The sequence below is a fragment of the Cyrtonyx montezumae genome, unplaced genomic scaffold, assembly GCF_038088225.1.
Source record: "Cyrtonyx montezumae isolate F1298 unplaced genomic scaffold, pur_monq_1.0 scaffold_2, whole genome shotgun sequence".
Lineage (NCBI taxonomy): Eukaryota > Metazoa > Chordata > Aves > Galliformes > Odontophoridae > Cyrtonyx > Cyrtonyx montezumae.
The window spans coordinates 16911426-16931636 of NW_027071936.1; the positions used below are offsets into that span (position 1 = coordinate 16911426).

The 20211-nt window shown below is 36.8% G+C and overlaps 1 protein-coding gene across 1 annotated transcript in view; it reads left to right on the forward strand.

Moving 5' to 3' along the window:
- COL25A1 (collagen type XXV alpha 1 chain) overlaps positions 1–20211 on the forward strand; it is a 284645-nt gene that overhangs the window by 218067 nt on the left and 46367 nt on the right. The window contains exons 13-17 of the mRNA XM_065736495.1: positions 8601–8654; positions 10155–10181; positions 12169–12213; positions 17499–17531; positions 17692–17727. Coding sequence (XP_065592567.1) covers positions 8601–8654; positions 10155–10181; positions 12169–12213; positions 17499–17531; positions 17692–17727 — 195 coding nt within the window. The remainder of the gene's footprint in view (positions 1–8600; positions 8655–10154; positions 10182–12168; positions 12214–17498; positions 17532–17691; positions 17728–20211) is intronic.

Genomic DNA, 20211 nt, shown 5'->3' on the forward strand with positions numbered 1-20211 from the left:
TGTTACATTTCATCAAGCTGACTCTTTGTTCAGGACAGTGCTCCATAAGAAGCAGCAGGGCTCTTTCATAGCACTGCTAAGATTTGTTGGTAAAGCTCTCTGGTGAACTTTTTTAATAATATCCCTCCCTGACTGCAAACAGTATTATCCGTTATTCTCATAAGTACTATCATTAATAGTAAACTTGAAAAGCACTTGCAGGGAATACCAAGAGGAAAATGATACTATAATTTGTTCACTGTATCTGAGAAATAATCAGTGGTAGCGTAAAAAGACCGTATTATACATAGGGCACTCAGAAAGTAATGCCTCTGAGGAAACTATGGCAAATACAAAATGCACAACAACACTATTTGATAGAGCAAATTCTCAGCTACAAAACACTATTTTTCAGCATAGTCACCATCGTTAGCTATGCATTTTTGCCAGCAATGAACAAGAACCTGCATGCTGCACTCATAAAAATCTACACTAGTAGAACTTGTCTTGCATGTCACTGCCACTGAAATGCACTACCTATTGCCTCACTGTGCTCACATCCACTGTCTGATCTTCACAAATGCTCAGCAAACATCAGTGAATGTTGGTGGGTACCTTTTTTCTGCATGGAGAAATTCAGTGATGCATCTTTGCTTCATACACTCTTCCATGTCAGACACCATTCCATCACTCTGCCCTTCTGCTGCCATCTGTCACATAGCAACAAAATGGAATGGAATATTGGTGGGAAGGTTCAACCTGTGCTGCCATCCACCAACATCCATCACTGATGACATGGGCCAAAAAAAAAAAAAAGTAGAAGGTATTACTTTTGGAGCAGTCCTCACACAATCCCTTCTCTTGCCCTCCTCCCCAAGAGCCCTCAAGAAAAAGGCAGTAAGATTTTTTAAATAATTCAATTTAAATTGCACTTTCCTAGCAGTAAGCTTCTAATAATGTAATATACAACCTGCATTTTAACAGTGCTAAGAGGAAGTGGTGTAATTTTGAGTAATTTCACTATGGTGATGATAATTATGCTATGAATATATTATTTTTCAGTGTTTATACTTTAAACATTATGACTAATGTGAACAGTGACATTAAAAAAGTTTGAACTAGGTATATATAACACAGTTAATTATAAAAAATGTTACGAAACAAATTAAAGTCCTTGTTATCGTGTAACTCCATTTTATTCTAACATGAATGATAGAAAGTAGGTGCAAACACAGATGGTATTGATGTAAACAGTTTGAGTAATCATTGTGACCAAAATATGAATGCAGGGCCATGATTTACAGCATGATTTGCTTTGTACGTGCAGAACAATGAGAGAAGTGTGGACTGCGTAGTTGTAAACACATTGAATAGAAGTGGTGATTCATGTTTTATCAGTGTTTAATGTATCGTCACAAAATATCTATCCAGAAATCTTCACTCGTATGAGCAGAGAAGTGGATGTCAGTGAAGTAACTCAGATGTGCCAGATATGAAAAGCTCATCTAGTTATTAAAGTATAGTTTGGGAAGACTTGGATTTGAGTTTTTTGAAATGTATTAGGTGGTTGTACATTTGTTGTATGGAGACCACATAACTCGATTGCAGTCATGTTTATTGGGTAAGGAAAAAAATCTGAAATTGTCTTCCTAAAGTGAAAATTCACACACTTTTAACTGCTGTTTACCAATTTTAAATTGCATTTAAAAACAACAACAGCAAAAACAAAAAAAAACCATTTTTATGTTTTTATGTTTATTTTATTCTATATATGGTATCTAAAACTGTCACCACTTAGAGTAATAATTAATATATATTTTATAATGTAATTATTTAGTGTAGATGGACTACTTCTTAATTTTAAGAAGAAAATTAATGAATTGCTAAACTAAATCTAGATATCAGCACAAAAAAACTGGACAGAAGTTCAAAATCTAATCAGATTCGGGTGTTTTACAACTGGTGGCTGATTTTGATTTATAAGCATTACATATAAAATGTATTGTTTTCATAAAATACTAAGCAGATAGAAAGTTGAGTTGATGTCTCTCTTAAAAAATAAGTTCCATTAGCTTTAATATGGTGGAAATAAAGCTAAGCTGAAGAAATATTTATCTGAAGTTAGTATTACTAAGTTTAGTGCAGCCTAGGATTCCCAGGCTAATATTTTGCTACAAAAAGGTCCATTTTTCCATGTTGGACAATAAAAACGGATTCTTAGTGCAGTGTTTCATACAAAATATTTTTGAATGACAGCCAGAGTAGTAATTTTAGTGTCAGACATCTGTGTACAGTCTTTTTAGGAGTCTATATACATTAAGGTTGGCCAGTACTGTCTGGCACTCCTGGCTTTACTCAGAGAGATTCATGCTGATTTGTAGAACAGTAGAACTCAACTTGAATGTGCGTTGCATCTCCTTTTAAGAAGATACATGGTTAGAAAGCTTTACAAAAGTCTTACTGTGTTGGAAGCCTTTTAGTCAGTGAACTTGTTCTGCTCAACAACAGCATGTGTGGTACACAAAGATCCATGTTAATATTTTTTTCTTCTTAGTTTAAAAGGTAGACTGCTAAACACATGCTTAAAATTGTACGTGAATGCATTCCTCATCTTATCACTCAATATCTTTCAGCTCATGATTACTGGCAGTGAATTAACTTTTTCCTCTCCACAAGCACTTGAAAAATACGCTTAGGTCATCTCCGTGTGTGTCTGCAGTTTTCCTTTCTCTTCACCTCTCTTCTTTAATTGAAATAGTGGAAAATAGGAGACAATTGACAAGTCTGACCAATTGGTCTGGAAATCAGATCATAAAATCTGAGTACACTTAGAATGATTTTCTAATCCCTTAACATATGAACCACTTTTCTTAGACAATCTCTAAATATTAGAGTAAGTGTAATTTTACACAACCCACCTGTTTTTGCAGGACTGTTAACTAATAGATTTCGTAGTAGCAAACTTACTGTCATAGTTTCACATGTTTTTTTTTTTTTATTTCAGGCCAAATTCTATGAATTATTACTGGTAGTCATGCAAGGACATTTACATTCCCTGTTTGTTCCTGCATTTAAGAAACTGTTGCCATGCTCTGCTTATCTTGTAGAGAAGAATATCAGGGAAGAAGTCACTTAGTAATTCTTGCAGACTTTCAAAGAGTGTTGTCACTGGGTGAACTGTGCACTGTTTTTCTTCTTACATAGGACTTATTTTTATTATTTTATAAGGGTGTATCAAGAACAGAATCATGATCAGGACTGGTCATTTTATTTCAAGTTCTTCCAGTAGATTGACAGTAGCAGTTTAATAAACCTCTAACAAATTTCCCTTCCTTGTTAGTTGCCATAGAGTCTGGGTGTGCATATTTCTTACTGCTTTTCTCATGCTTGTTCTTACACTAATTCATACGTATTTCCCTATTGGTATTCCCCATACTGTACTATGTCGGACTTGTTTCAAACGTAGTATGACCACATCTCTTTAGAGAAATGAAGGGTATGTGTGTACTAACATTTATTTCAAATAAAGAAATACAGAGGAAGGAAATATCACTGAATATAGTTCACAGATTCTCAGACAGGTCTGCAGGCCAGCTGAGTCCTGTTGAAGACTTTCCACTTAATTTCAGCTGGTGAGTGGGCCAGAAGAGCTTTCCAGTTCTTAAACAAACAATTTTAAGTTACTTTTGAGAGGGGTGAAAAGCAAGTTGAAAGGAAATAATTCAAGCCTGATTTGAAATGGAAGTCACAGTAACATGTCTGAGAAACTACTTTTTTCCCCTCTGTTCTTGTTTATGTATTTTAGAGTAAAATTAGATTGGATTTAGTTTGGGGGCCTCTTGTATTTCCTTATCCTTACAACTGATTGCATTCTAGTGACTGGAAAATATAGCAGTACTGACAAGCTTTCTTCTCAGGGCGAGATGGATATCAACCAGCTGGTGTGGATGGAGTTATGCATCCCACCAAAACCAAACTTATTTCAGAGCAGCAACCTCCAGGCTGTTATTCTATTACAAACAAGAAAAGCCAGGGCCTCCAGCCGTGTTATTTTTAGCTGCTTAATTCTGGACATAGAGGTATATACCTCAAGGGCACAGATCTCTCAATTAAGGAGAGGTATGATTTCAACAGCCTGGACTCCTTTGATATGTACTCTAGTGGGTGATGTATTTTCAAAACTGGTCAAAAGTAATTTTTATGAGTTCATATTGACAGCTTTTTATCAAATTGTCAGCTGAGCCCAAGCAGTGCTCTGCACTGATCAAATTCAGTTTCAGTTGATTGGGCAGGGTGCCGAAGGATATGTTTCACCCAAACCAATACAGGAAAGGCAGAGCTAGTCTTTCAGTGTTAATACAGTCACACAAGTAATACAGGTACAAGTGGACTCAGGCTTGAATCAAGATGCTCTGCTCTGCTCTCCAGAGTTACTCTTTGAACTACCTGAAAATCCTGAACCAAGTGTCTGATTTGAGTATTTTCTTCTTGGCATGTTGGCATTTTGTTTGCATTGGTACTTGTTATTAATTGGAAGAAAAATCCAAACATTTCTGGTTCTCAAAGGCATTTTGCTGAAGACTACTCTGGAAATTATCAGAAAGATCCTGAATAGTTGATGGTACCTCCCTTCATAACTTTTTCACTCATGCCTTGTCACCATAGTTTGCTGATGTGATAGTGTTTTTCTAAGTCTTTCTAAGTCTCTCTTGTCATGAAATACATTACGGGAGCATTCACAATCATTTTGAGTTTAGCTGCAGGTTTTGGGGTGAGTGAAAGAACAATAGCACATTTGCTGGAAATCTTTATTTCTGCCATTCTGAGACTATTTCTGAATTCATCAAACTGAATCTAAATAACTTCAGGTGGTCACAGAGAACAACTGGGGACTTAAATGCTTAAGATCTTCCAGTGGCTGTGGTGTCTTTTTCTGAAGTAGACAAAAATTTACCTACTAGTATTACAGTATTTTTACATTAAAATTGGGAAAAGATAGCTTTCCTAGTGTTTTCTAATATTTTGTAGTCTATTGGTATAGTGAGTCACATCATGAAAATGGAACATTTTCTGACTGGTTCTATAACTCAAAGGTGAGAAAAAGCAACCTCATATGAAACAGAAGTTAAAGGCTGAGTTAGGAGCACTTGTAATGCAACGTTTGCAGATTCTCCTGTTTGGGATATTATTTTTGTACATCTGGAAGGTTTTGGTGTGTGGTTTTTGTTTGTTTGTTTTTTACTCCTTTTACAACTACAGTAAAATCTGGATGGATTACATTCAGATAAGATGATCTGGTACCACGGAGTGTTACTAGATTCTCTACCAGTGGAAGTGTCAGATTAGCACCAAAATGCTGAGGCAGTGAATGGAATTTGTAACCCATCTTAATGCCAGTAGTAACTGATTTCATCTTTGCCATAAAGGAGAATTAGGGTTTTTTTGGGGATATATGATTGCTGTTTTAGGACATGCTTTGCTTTAGTGATGCTAGTTTCTGTCCCTGAGTGATTGTTTTTCAGAATGTCCTGACTGTGGAAAGATAAGCTATGACCTAAACTTAGGTGTGCTGTAGACAAAATCACTCCTTAAATGGGAAAGAAAAAAAATATGCTGACTTGATTTGGAAGCTAAATGACATACAGAAGGTAATTGTTTCTGCAGCATGACACCTTTCCTGTCAAGGCTGTTAAAGAGAGACAGCAATATGAATTGGGAAGCCATTAACCATGGCCTGGTGAATGTACAAATATATGAGATGAAGAATCTAGTTTTATAGCTTCTAACACCTTGCCAAGTTGAAAAGTAGTCTAATTGCAGTTGATGCATGAGGTGGTGTTTCTGAATGTCCAGTTTTCCCTTCCATGCATCTCTCCTTGAACAGCAGTGTAACTGTCCTTAGCCAGAAGAGCAGCAGTTAATCTCCCAACCTGTGGGAGTGAAACAAACATGCACGTTTTTTATTTTTAATATATGTTCTAATTTAAAAAAGTAATTAAATGAAGTCATTAAACATACTTCTTAACAGAAATATTTTAACTTATTTTCATGGCAAATACTAAGATTCCATCTTTGTAGAAGAAATGTGCCTAAATAGCACTGTGTTTTAGTGTACAGCAGGAGAACTATCAATCTACTGTCCTCCAAAATGTTTGCTGCTGTTTCACTTTGTGACCACTTTCAGAATTTCCTAGGTGAGGGGAAGTCTCTCTGGGATTTGTTCTGTTCATTTGGGTATGCTTTTTGTTACTTGTTGATTGTTTTTGGCTTTTGTTTTACTGCTTTATTGTTTTTTTATTATTTTGAATTATTTTTTATTTTTTAATTTTTTTTTATTTTAGGCTTTAATAGGATACTTAAATCTGGCTTCATATTTTACTCCTGGTAAACAGGAGTTTTCCAGGGGTAGTACATAGAATAGGTTATATGCTGTAAAGTTATGTTTCATCTTACTGCTTCCTGCTTGTACAGATAATAAAATCAGATTCTAAAGCAGTGAAAGGGAAACTGTGGTTTTATACTGTCCCTCTGTGCTTCAGGACTTTAGAAATGAGGATAATGACTTCAAAAGCACAGAGATGCAAGGTCATCTCTGTGCTTTCCTGGTGGGTTTCCCTTCAGTTTTTCCCCTTCCCAGAGCTAATACCTGATGTGATAATGCCTCTGGTTAGTACTTACAGCGATAGAAGCATAGTTTGATGGCCAGAGGAAAGTCACGTATGGGCAGGATAGTTGGTAGAAATTGTGATTTACTATATGGACAGAATAGCCAGAGGTTTTCATTTACTATTCTTTTTCTTTTTTGTCCTGAGAAAGTAAGACAATCTGTTTGTCCAGTTTTTAATCTCTTTTCTTCTTTTTTTTTTTTTTTTTGTCATATTAGTAGTTCTCTGCATGCATTACTTGATATGTAAACATGGTAAGAAAGTGCAAGCTTGGGACTTTGACCCTTTGATTACTGATTAAAGCCCCTTAATGTGTCACCCAGCTGCAGCTGTTTTAAATTGAAGGAGGCAGAAACAAACTTGTTTGGGGTGTGGGATGAGGAGAAACAAGTGTATATCCATCAGTACATTCTGCTTCATTTTGTCAACTGGCAGTTTTCTCCAAGTGTCTTTTAGGTCAATCCCCTTAGGACTCTTATACCTAATCTCCAACAGCTTCAAATCCCGACCGCTCATATATCAAATGCCTGTGCTACTATATCAACCTTCAAGCTATACAATACAAAAGGAGCCTTGAAAAAGGGCTGACTCAAATAGCTTTGTAATTCCCTGTGAGTCTAATAGCACCTAACACTTTGGCATGAAGAATAGCTCACTGGAGTTTTACGTGAACCTCAACAGTTTTGTTCTGTATTTTGAAATAGTCCCATAGTTGGTGACAGTAAGGTTTTTTACGTCCTTTAATTTAAAACTAGAACAGAACCTTCCTGGAGAATTGAGTTTATGTATCTATGATTCAAATGTGACTTTATAAGTCATGAAAAGATCTTAGTGGAAGGCTTTTTTTTGGAGGATTGTAATAAGTCTGCTGCTTTTGGAACAAGCTTTTATCTTAATTCCTGTGTAACTTAGAGCAGAGAGTTAGTTCATCCTGTCTACTGAGTTTGAATTCAATATAAATTATCCATTGAATTTCTAAATTATTATTTCTCATTTCATTACTGTGCTAGCTATTCTATTGAACTTTTAAGCATTTTTTTACATTTATGAAGCAAAAAAGGATTATTGTGGAACTTATTTGAAGGCTTTTTCTGTTTTGGATGCTGCTTTAACATGCTTTACCACCCCTAAAGTGAAATGCATTAGCGTATGTAAGGATTACTTAAGAATATTTCTTGTGAAACTGAGGCATACTTCCACAAAAGGTTTTACTCAGCCATCAACCCTAGCTGCTAATCAATAATGTCTATCCACTTGATGTATTGTGTTTAGACACTGTGTTGAGAAACACAATGGTTTAGTGAGAACTGTTGGTGATAGGTGGATGGTTGGACTGGATCTTGTAGTCTTTTCCAACCATGGTGGTTCTAGGATTCACTGTCTCTCAAGTAATGCCTGTTATTTTTGTTTGTTTGTTTGGTTGGTTTGGTTTGGTTTTTTGTTTGTTTGTTTTTGAGTTTCTTACTTAGTTTTTTTTTTTTTTTTTTTCCAAAAAAATGAAAAAAATAATGTTACGCTAAAGTTTTTTAAGTCTTTTAAATCTAATTTTTAGCTAGTGGTACTGGAGTGTGTAAAACTGACAAGCTTCTGGAATGAACCCTTTTCATTTTTCATCACTGTCTGTCTTCTTTAGGAGACCAGAAGCAGAAATGTCAAAGTTACTTAAGATAAGTCTTTCTTGCAGTATTTCTAAGTTGTAGAGAGGAGAGAAGTAATGCTATTGCTGGAAAGATTGCTTTTAAGTAAATTGAGCAGCTTTTCAGAATCGTAAGTCTCAGTTCTGTTTTCTGTTCAGTTTCACACATGCAAATTTAAAACACCTTCTGTAGAATTATTTCTTATCTATACAGGAGCTTAAATTAGATTTAGTCCACTTAGTATGAGGCAGTGAAATGATGCTAATATGTATTTCACCACGTCTTTGTTAACTGCATCTTTTATTTTCTGTGTTCTTAGGGAGAACCTGGTTTACCTGGCATAGCGGGGGAGAAGGGAGCAGCGGGGCTTAAGGTTAGTACTGGACATGAATTACAAACAAAAGCACATGGTACGTGAGTGTGTATAGATTACAGTTGCTCTTTCCAAGCAGTGTTTATATTCTGACTGGCTTTTAGTGATCTGCTCTCTTCAGTGATCAGCGCTGTCAGAGGCTTTATACATTGCACTATAAAGCAGCATTATCTTCTGCTGCACATATATAATTCCAGTCAGTAGCACTGACGCATACGCATCCATTGCCAAGTGAATATAATATGCTTGCAAGTGTTTGGGAATTTGGGGACCTTTTCAGAAGGGCATTGTTTATGCTCCTTACAATGTGTTTCAGGCTTCTTTTCAAGAGCTACTGTGGTCAACATTTTGATGAATGTCAGGGTTGAGACTTGAGCACTGATCCTGCTATTATGAAAGTTAGCAACAAACCATGCTTGGAACACGTCTGGACCCACATTTGATGCATCAGAGTGTTTCTTTGCATTTATTTTATCCCTAAATGTGTTTTTTTCCCTGCTATTTTTATATTGAACAAGTGGAATAAAACATAAAGCCTATAATTTTATTTAAAAGAAAGCTGAACGGTGATGTGATCAGTGGGCCTCTTGGAATGGGTAATGCTGAATTCTAATCCCATCAGCTGTGAGCGTGTCTTTGGTGCACATGTGCTCCTCAGCTGATTCTGCGCATCACACTGCTGCTGACAGACACACAGGGCAGGCTCTTTACATTTATTGTCTGACTGCTTGTCCATCAGGGATGAAAACACACCATTTGGGAGCATAACCCTTTCTTATTTCATATACAGAAGAAGCCAAACTGTGGCACTTAATGCTTAGTTCATATGCACAATTGTAATCTTTGAGTTGCCTAGCGACTGCCAGAAGGGGCAAAGATGAGGCAGAGTGCATTTCTGAGCCAGAACCACAGAGATGAGTTGTCAGGGTCATGCTCGGCATGCCTGAGTACATTTGCCATTGAGCTAGTTTCTCAAGCAAGTTATAATTAATGTCTATAAGCCATCTTTTTGTTTAGAGAATATTAAAAGCAGTAAAGGCTCTTTGTTCTGAATTGGTTATGAATTTATTTTTGGTATTAAGGCTTTCTGCTTCTCCCATAGAGCCTTCCAAACCTAGAGTCATATGGCTTTCACCTCACATTCAGCCTGTAAATTTTTTATTCCAAAATAAGGAGAACTGAAAGCAAGAGTCTCCTCTGTCCCAGAAGGCCACCCTGCAAAGACATACACCTACTCATCAAGGTTCAATATAGAACAAAACAAGAAGAAAACTTTGAATTGAAACATAATTCTACATACAAATAACTGATGTTTTAAAACTATATTGAAAATATATTGTCTATTGAGTTCTATTAGATTTATTAATTATTGCTGATTGAGGATTTCAGTATTAGATTTTTATCAGTTGAATAAGTGTCATCAATTGTGACAAAAATAATAGTTGGATTTCTACTCATATTAATAACTTATGGCTTCTCTGCTCCACTTGCTTTAATCAGGGTGACCCTGGAGAGAGAGGAGAAAAGGTAAGCCTTATTCCACTTCCTTTGTTGTTGTTCTGTTTTAGAGAGCTGCCAGTGTACTGATTCTGAGTTTAAAAAAATAAATTAATAAATAAAAATGCAGCCATAACCTACAACTCAAGAGCCATTGTGCTACTTTTACGGATGTAAAATAATCCCAGTTGCAGCAGGGTTACTCATGGAGAGTTGTGCTCACACCTTAATTTCTGCAGAATTGAGGAGCCCTTCACCTAATTGTATCTGATATTCATATCAGAAAAAGAGTGAATAAATAAGTTTGGTTTTGATACTCTGTTACCTGCAGAGAGTCAAAAAATTGCTAACAGTGGTAATTACACAAACTCTAGATGTTACACAGTCACACAGATACAAGATGAGCTTCATGGTGCAAAACACAGTGTAATTCTGCCCTTTCATATTAAGATACCAGTAGGGGAGCACTCATGTGAGAGTAAACACTGAGTGCAAATTAGGCCTCTGCATCTCTGCAAGGGCAACCTGAGAAATGCCATAAGCCTTATTTTGAGCAGGAATCTTCATACAGACTCATCTCCTGTGAATAAACTGAGCCATGCTTTTTGAAAAGTAAGCTGCTTGCATTCAGGTTCAATTTGCTCATGCAGCTTCAATGTTCAGCTGCTGTTGAATTTCATTTCCAGATCTGTGTAAATCCTATGTATTACCAGCTGCAAGCATACTTTCGAAAGGCAGTTCATGTATTCGAAGGTGCATCATTATCCAGGGAAATCTTGAATGCTTGTACCCTACTTGTAGAATACATCACTAGGAATCTCTTTTCATGAAATCATTCTTTTTTGTTAAAATAGTATTTTCAGTAGAACTCCAATAATCCTTTGTTTTCAAGCATGAAAAGTGTATAACAATAAATTCTAACCTATGCTGGATTTCTGTTAAGGTGAAACATCGTGATTTTAATAATCATTCATTGTCTTTATCTTAAAAAATGTAGTTGTAAATGACCTATATGTGTTTTATCATGTCAGGCTCAGAATGACATTCCTAGCAGTTACTGTTGCACGTCCCCATGTTTCATCAAGCCCTTAATTAAAGGCTTCCTGGATTGTTGGCTAGTTACCCTTGTGTTAGTGACCATGCTATACAAAATGGTCTCTGCTATAAGTCTTCTGAGAGGATTTTTCAATACATTGAGCTTTTCAAAGCAATATGAAAGGTGCTGAATTAATGTTGTTATTTCAATATGATTACTGGTTATCTGACCAAGACCTACAAAATCGGTTTTGGCATATTTAGAGTCAGTATTTATCAATACTTTTGGCATTTTATATATTTCTTGCACTCAAGTCTCACAGACATTTTTGGTCCTTGTCTGTAACAGACTTTTTGGCATACTCTGGTCTTATTATACAGCTGAATTAATAAAAAGAGCAATTATATATTTCTATAGATGAAACTTCTGAAGCGTTTCTTTAAGAAGTTCCTTCTTAAAATGGGGAAGTCTGCTCAGGCATAAAGGAGTGTTGCCTGAATATCACTTTTGTTAATAATATACAACACATCAAATTTATGTAGCCATTTCAGTGTCTATCTGGAGGACTGAAGTTAGTGAAGTTTTTCTGGTTTGTGAATCGTGCATAGAGGTACTTCAAATTCAAACAGTTCATATCATACATCACTTGAGAATCCAATGCAAAGTATTGGAATTGGATAACTTACCTGAACTTGGTTAGATATGCTTAGGTGAATTTCACTGGACAAGAAATATGTGCTGGTAGACTATACCAACAGGATGATAGTTATCTGAGAGTTTATATACCTTTGAGGGTTTATATTAAAGACTCTATTAAGGCGATGGATGAAGCTACTGTAAAAACCACAGTTACTGACAATGTAGTAGAGACATTGGCTACCTGGTTAATAAAAACAACTTGCCAGTAATGTTTGAATGCTGACTCCTCTTTGTACGCTGTTTCCATAAAATCATTTTTAAAAATAAGTATTTTCATTCCAGGGTGATGCTGGAGAAAGTGGACCAAAGGGTGACACAGGAGAAAAGGTAACACTACCGATAGAGGGGAAGACGTGCTGTAGATGTGCTCACAGTCTAACCAGATAATGAAAATAAACAAAAAATGCACTTTAAACTTTCTTGTAAAAAATGTAGAACAATTGGACTGAGTTCATTATTATAAACAGCAGAAAGATGTCATTGTTCAATTAAGCATAAAATTCCTGACTTTATGTAACAGCTGCAGTACAGGGTGCATCAGCATCATTCTCTAATCATCACTCCTCAACTAAAATACGCATTGTACTGAATGTTTGGTCATGACCTGCCTCTATGTACTGTGAGTTATTCTGGTATATCCTAGCTGTTCACATTTCCCATTCTCTCTTTCTGCAAAGAGAGGGACTAACCCAATATGGCATCGTGATAGCTAATTTCTTTCCAAATAACCAGGGAGAGTTGAAGATAATTTTTTTTAGAAGTTTTTACCAGATTATATCAACAATGACATCACTTAATGCCTTGTTAGCTCATTTGTACAAAATGCCTATGTGTAGAAGTAGCTGGAGTCATCAAAATATTATTTTATTTAAGTTTTTGGTTTGCTTTATCTTATTTGAGATTCATACCGTATTTCTGCAGAAGAGATCAAAGTTGAACTTGAGTTTTTAATTGTGTTTTATATATACAAAGAAAGCCTGTGTAGTACAAGAAGAAGGTTCTTCTCCAGCCACGTAATCTTCTGAATTCTTTGTGTATGTTTTCCAGTAGAGGTTGCATATGACTTCTTACCACCAATTTGGAACTCATATGCTTCTAAAAGCATTAATTTCAGTGACTATACTTGAACAGAAGCATAAAAACATTCTTATCTCTTATGTTTAATTGCACAACCAACTCAAATCAGAGTGTAGTACAAGATGTTTGCCAGATTGATCAAAATGCTAGAAAGCTATGCATGCAAATCTCTTGGGCTCTATCAATTGGAAGCTGTATTCAAGAACTTAAAGTTATTGTGTGGTGTATTTTAAAATAAGGTATTAAAATAGTCATTAGGTTTAAGAATAGTTGAGTTTTTGTATTCCCAAAGTTCATTTAAATAATACTTGCTCTGTAGTCATGATATTAGCCTAGATTAAAATCTCAGGAACCTTACTTAGTTGCTTAGACAAGGTATGCCAGTGAAGTCATCTTAATAATTTGTACAAAATTTAATAATATGATTTCTATAAAAATATGAGAATATTGATAAGACATAATTCTGTAGCAACTAAATGGGAAGTTAATATCATATCTGGGAAGAATAGTGGAGCTTCCCTTTTTGCTTTGCTTCTTAATCAGCTGTGAGTGAGCATGCACCCATTAGTATGCCCATGCTGCGCTGTGATCTGAGATGCACACATCTGACTGCTTGGAATCTTGTTTAAGGGAAGAACTTCTCTACCTCTTTCATTGGGAAATAACTTTTTTTCGTGACTATAGTGTTTTCAATATTTTTGTGAGCTTCAAAGAGTTCGGGATCAACTCCTGGAAAAACAGGTTATTGGGAGATTTATATTCCTCTATCTGAAGAAATTTCAGTACGTTTTTTAACTTCATAACAGATGTTTCCTAACTCCTCAAGTTTTTATGTAAATTTCAGAGGTGGGGTGGAAAATACACATTGCTTGCATGGAGCTCCTTGCTCTAAAAGTAGCAAGCTGGCATCTGCTGTACGAATTCTTAGGACAGAATAAGCAAAATTGTGGCCTAGTTGACCTTCGTTATTTGTTGTCCATTTTCCCTGCCCGTAAGGCAATCTGACACCCAGGGAAAAGAAAATCCAGATCTTACAGTGGAACTGCACCTTACTGTTGCTGAAAGATAGCATTGGTAAGAAGTTTAGGGTGTATTTCAACAGATTATATAGGAATTAAAATTAAACTCTGCATCCTTACATTACATTCGTGCTGCTTAACAAGGAGTGCGTTCTTTCCTGCTCCTCACTGTAGGGCAATGATGGTGCTGCATGACCATTGTATCAGGAATGAATTTGCCCAGAGGTTGTTAATTGTATTCTTTTTAGAGAATCTAAGAAAGCCTATTACTGCCATGTTTAATACATTCACAAAGTAGCCTTGATGTTTTCTTTTTTTTTTCTCCCCATGGGTTTGGGGTTTTTTTTGTTTGTTTTTTGTTTTTCTGTATTGCTTGTACTTTTTTCACTGGTATCATCTTGAACAATAGGCCTTACCAGGCTATTCTGCTGTAATTCAGGATTTCAAAGTAGCTCAGAAGCCTTCCTTCTGTGTTTTCCTCTGGGTATTTTCTATTGGGGCAGGAGGTTAACACAGAAAACTCTGTCCTTTTTCATTTTCTTAAAAGGAGCAGATGGAATCAAGACCAGCAAATTTCACAGACAGCCTTATTAATGCATTATTCTTATGTTCTTACGAATGCTCTGTGCTTTGTATTTGGGTACCTCTGCAATGTCTAGAGTGTTAATTTACAGAACTTCACTTCCAGATGAGTACTGAGAGTTTTTGTGAACTGAACACCTGTGGAGGTGTTCAAGACTTACTGAGGCACTGTTTTTGAAAGATATCTTAAGAAATCTGCTGGAAGTGTTGTTCAGGGATGATATAAGGCTAGTACTGGTTTAGTTCCCAGATGTTCAGCCATTTGTATGTATGTCTCCTACTTGCTTGGTTTTTTCTCTTTAAAAAAAGGCCATTTATTTTGTACGAATAAATGCAGAGACCATTACATTAAGTGATAGTGCTACATGTTTAAGACACTTCTTTCACAGATCATAAAATTGTAAAGCATTTCTTTAAAAGAAAAAACCATGTTTCTGTGAGATAAATACTAAATTTTAATTTTGTTTGATGAGGGAGATCTGGTGACAACTGTTTCAGACTTGGTTTTGAAATGAGCTCCTATTAGTTCAATAAATTTAGCTTTACTTTCTGAACTGCTGTACCCAGTGGCTATCAGAAATACAGACTTCACAAAAACACAGAAATGCAGGGGTTGGAAGGAAGCTCTGTGGGGTAAACAACTCCCAAGGATGGTACTTCACAACAAAATAGTATAGATGATAGTATATTTTGGGTAGTTCTATATAGATGGGATACAAATAATACAAAAGAGAAGATGGCTCACCTTCAAGATGTCAAGGCTTGCAGGGGACTCCACATAGGAGGGATCTCCAAGAAGAGATCCTTCCCTGTTGCTGGTCAGCCCTTAAATGGGGATTGGGAGAGGTGGAGCCAGGCTCCACCCCCTCCAATCACACAGATATATCACCTTCACCTGTGGGCCCATGGCTGACTCGGTGCTCACCTCAGGTGACCAGTCAGTGGTTCAGGCTGTGATTCAGCAGTTCCCATACAAGCTCTAAAGATCATTCAGTCCAACCCCCCTGCCAAAGCAGCTCCCTAGCCCAGGCTGCACAGATAGGTTGTCCAGGCAGGTCCCAAATACCTCCAGAGAGGGAGACTCCACCTCCTCTCTGTGCTGCCTGTGCCAGTGCTCCGTCACTGCACTGTGAAGTTCCCATGCACATTTATGCAGAACTTCTTATGCTTCTGTTTGTGGCCATTTCCCCTCATCCTACGATTTAAAAAGAAAATTGTTTTTTCTTACTTAGTTGGCCTACTCTGAAGGCAGTATAACTTTCAGACTTAAGTTCTTAGACTTAACCTCTGGAAAGTACCAAGTATTCTCCTTCTGTGTGCAGAAACTGACTCATCAGAGAGCTGAGAACGTGCTATGCCATATTTTTATCTTTTAATCTCATATTAATTTTCATTCTTTTTTGAAGGTGGATTATAAATACTTTATGCTCTTATCTCTCCATATCAATCATTATCCTTTAAAATGTTTAACTTGTGAATGTCTCTTACCAGTTGCTTTGCCACTTTATAGCTATAAAAAGTCCTTGAAGGTTTGCAGTTGTACATGCTTGTAAGGGATATCAGCAGTATCACGCATGCACATCTATCAAGAAGAGGCAGCTCAGGTTTCCAGACATGAATCAACCCTTCATAAAACTGACTATTTGTTTTTAACTCACATGTGAGAAAGCTGCAGCAACTGTGGGGAGAAAATTCTGTTTCTGTTCTTCAGAACAAAGTGAGCATGTTATTTGGTGCCGTTTAATTTTATTGGACTATTAAAAAATAATAAAAAAACCCAAACCAACTCTTAAACTCCAGCATTCACAGAATGCTTGCTCCAGTTTCACTGAACCACCAGAAATGAGTACTCTGCTTAAACATCTTCTAAGTGGATAACACTGTTGGCTCTTGTACTACCTGTGGCAATTGCTAACAGGCTCTTGCAGGGTTTCCTGTTACTGTCATGTAGCAACTTGTTATTTTCAATGAATAATCCAAATTTATTTTGAGTAATAAATACTGAGACAGTTCTTCAAATATAAGCTCTCTAGCCATCTTTGGTGGCCTGTATTTTAACTAGCTTTTTTTTGTTGTTGTTGTTAGTTTGGTTTTCTCTATATTTATCTGGCCCTTAAGGAGAAAAAAAAATGCTGCAAATTGAGAATTCAAGAGTTTTAAGGGTTCTGTTATAATAACACAAGATAAACTGGGAGCTGAAAGCTTCCCTACCGGCTCACTCACCAGTTCTGTGAACATGTGCATATCACTGCCTATCTAGTCCCATCAACCAAGCAGACAAAAAGACACTCTTTTCTAATGCATGATGTGTCGTCAGAATAGAGAGCTTTCCCAAATACATAAATTACTGTAGCTGCCTCATCCCATCATGTACAGCACTTAGCTGCATTTACTTACCCATTTAAATATGCTTAAATGTTGTGGAAATTGAGCTACAACCTGTCCTGATGGTGATAAATTCAAAGGTCACAGTTTTGTTTTTTTCCAAGGTCCACTGTCATTTGCACAAAAGGCTGTCTGTTGAGATCTGTAGAACCAGGTCAAAAAGATCACTCATTCTCTTTGTAAATTGCAGTAAATGATTTTTAATGTATGCCAGCAATTTAGAGATGCCAAACTATGTCCAGCTTTTTTGAAGTTCATTTTTACAAAATCAGCAATTATTGCATCTGCATTATTAGTTGTAAAGTTTGAGGTTACTTATTATACTGTTTGAAACTAACTCCCTCTGAATTTTCTTGAAAATAAAGTTTTATTTTCTGAATCGTTTAATTCTGATAGATAATTTCCTATGTAGCATCACAGAGAGTAGGTAGTCTTGCTAAATATCTTTTTTGCTACATCATCGTGCTATAATCGCACATTTTGCTGTATTTGTTTCCTTAAAACTGTATATGTAATAAGTATGATTATTTCTTGTGGATTTTCTATCAGGGTGACCCTGGCTCATCTGCTGCAGGAATTAAGGTAATTAAGTGTTTAAAGCAGTTGTACTGGGAGAAAAAGGGGTGGTTAATATGTGTTGCTTTGTTGTGTTGCAGGTGTTTCATGTACCTTTAATTTTATGATCTGCCCCAACCATATTTTAATTCCTTTTAATGGGTATCATGTCTTTCTTTTTTTTTAGGGTGAACCTGGTGAATCTGGACGGCCTGGACAAAAGGTATTAGTTGGAAATGCTTTCGTTTTTTTTTTTCTTTGCTGTCAGATTTGTGATAAGTCCTTTTATGTTAAACTGCTTTTATGCTAGGGTGAGCTCAGTGCAGTGCTATGTAGCAGCTTGTACAATATGGTGTATGATTATTTTTTATTTTAAAAAGCAGAGGAATTATAACACTAATTAGCGTGAAAAGTATCAGAATAACACACCTCTACTAGCATTTGATGCTTTGAGCACTTCTTGCATTGAAAGCTTACCCAGTTGCAGCTGGTGAAACTAACAACAAATGGCTCTGCTACTTGGATGATTCCAAGTTAACTTTGCATGTTTGACTGAATGTTAACCTTCAGCCTGTTATACATTATTACATCTAATTAGGAAGAAAATAAATGTTGACTAGAATCCATTCCCCACGTACTTGGAAGGGGAATCAAACTGTCAGAGAGGTGCAATGTGTTTGGAAGGACAGAGGTTGTATAATGCTGCTCCATTCTTTTATCTTGGGGAAGAAATTCTCCTGGTTGCTGCATAGATGATGACGCTTTTGCAAGTAAAGATCCAGCAGGAGCTGTAATCGCTCTGTGCTGCGTGAGGCCCTGTGAAGCTCGGTAATTTCCCTTTTGAATCCATAGTACTTCAAACAGTGAATGCTTTGCCTTCAGCTGCATTTTGGGACAGTAGGAGGTAGGTCCTGCTGGGAAACCTGGTATAAGGGTAAAGAGAAGAGACAATGAGGGTACCACATTTTTGCTCTGCAATATTTGTTTCTCCCTGGAGCCTTCAGCATCATTCTTGCATCTTATGACATTGAAAATTTTCTACTGCTCTCAAGGTGGAGAAGAGCTCAGCAGAAGGTTGAGCGCACAGATATTCCAGCCCACCAGCCAAGAACTATAATTCTATGTAGTGAATGGTGTTACTACTGTTCTCTAATACTCAATACCTTCAGATGACAAAGCAAAATCCCGAAACACACATAAATATAAAATGAGAAGTTGAGTCTTTTTGTCTGAGAAATTTTAGTTACCATCAGTTATAACAGACTAATCGAAGACTATTACAGTAGCAAATGTGGTTCTTTAGTAAAATACAGTTTTAATTAGAGAAAGTAATCATAGTAGCTTAAAGCTATCTAATCTGTGGAATCATTCAGCATGTGCATTCTCCGCTGTGAGCTTTGCTGGGGCAATAGACTAGTAAATGCACTTCAGAGCCTGTTGAGATTCATTCTCTCATTAGCTGACTGCCATGGAAGTAAAAGCAGCAGTGATTTATCAGCAGGCTCCTGCAGGATCTCAGTCTCTGGGCACTCTGGTTTGATCTCATTTACGTAATATAGATAAGTGAGAAGAACATGGCTCAGACTTTCTCTAGTGTCAGCTTGTTGTTTGCACCAAAGTGATCTTAATGCATTCTTTCCACATCACCTCACAAGCTCCCAGCGTCCCACCTCCCTGTCCCCAGCCAGGGCCAGCAGCTCCCGTAATGTGCTTGTTCGGAGTTCTTCCTCCAACCAGGTGTCTCACTGATGCCACTCTGCCTCTGCTCAGCAGGGGCTCATTTACCCCACCAGGAGCTGCGGGGACCTTTGTCCAAACAAACTCATGTCTCTGCATCACCTCTCTTTTCCCTCATGCCCCATTCCTTTTTTTTCCCCCTGTATCTTCCTTTTCTCCTTATATTTTACTCTTCTTCCAGTTATTCCTTATCCATTTTCCAAGAACACATAAATATTGAGTTACCCATCTGAATAATGCCCACATGAAAAGAGCTGTGATGGTGCCTGAACGTCCTGTCAAGGCTGTTGTGTCATGTGTTCTATCACAGCAGAAAAACTTGCTCTGCCAACCTTAGTGCAATGAGAAGTTAGTATGCCTATGCCTCTCCTTCTTTAAAAAACATTTTTTAATAAATCATACTTGCATCTTTTGAATTGGGAAAAGTCCAAGAAATAAAGTGTTAGTACTTTCATCTACAATGCTAACTACAATGGAACATCTGTGGTTTCATTATGTTTGACATTTTTTGACATATCTTGAAAGGGCATCTTAATTGTTTTAGATTACTGTGAATCTGAACTGGCTTTGCTGGATCCTTCTACTTGTTACATTTGTGTCTCTAGGGTTTAGGTCTGTCCCAAGATTAAACAGTGACCTACTGAAGCAATACTAATAGATTTATCAGTTATGATCATTTGTATGCTGTGCTTAGAAGTGAAACGGTGCTCCACAGTTGAATGAGAAAAGGTCATGTTAGAGTGTGGTGTGCAGCTGCCCAGCTGAGAAACCCAACAGAGGAAAGAGATTTTGGAGCTAGCATTTTGTCAGGAATTAGTGTAGTGAAGAATTCTTACTGGATTATTCTTTTGCAAGACTGACAACCCATTTCTTGCTTCACTAAGTGTAAGGCAATAAACCAGGAACTAGTGGAGTCTATTGAAAATTTTATCCTAGCCTCCATTCTTTCATCTAATTTTATAGTGAATAT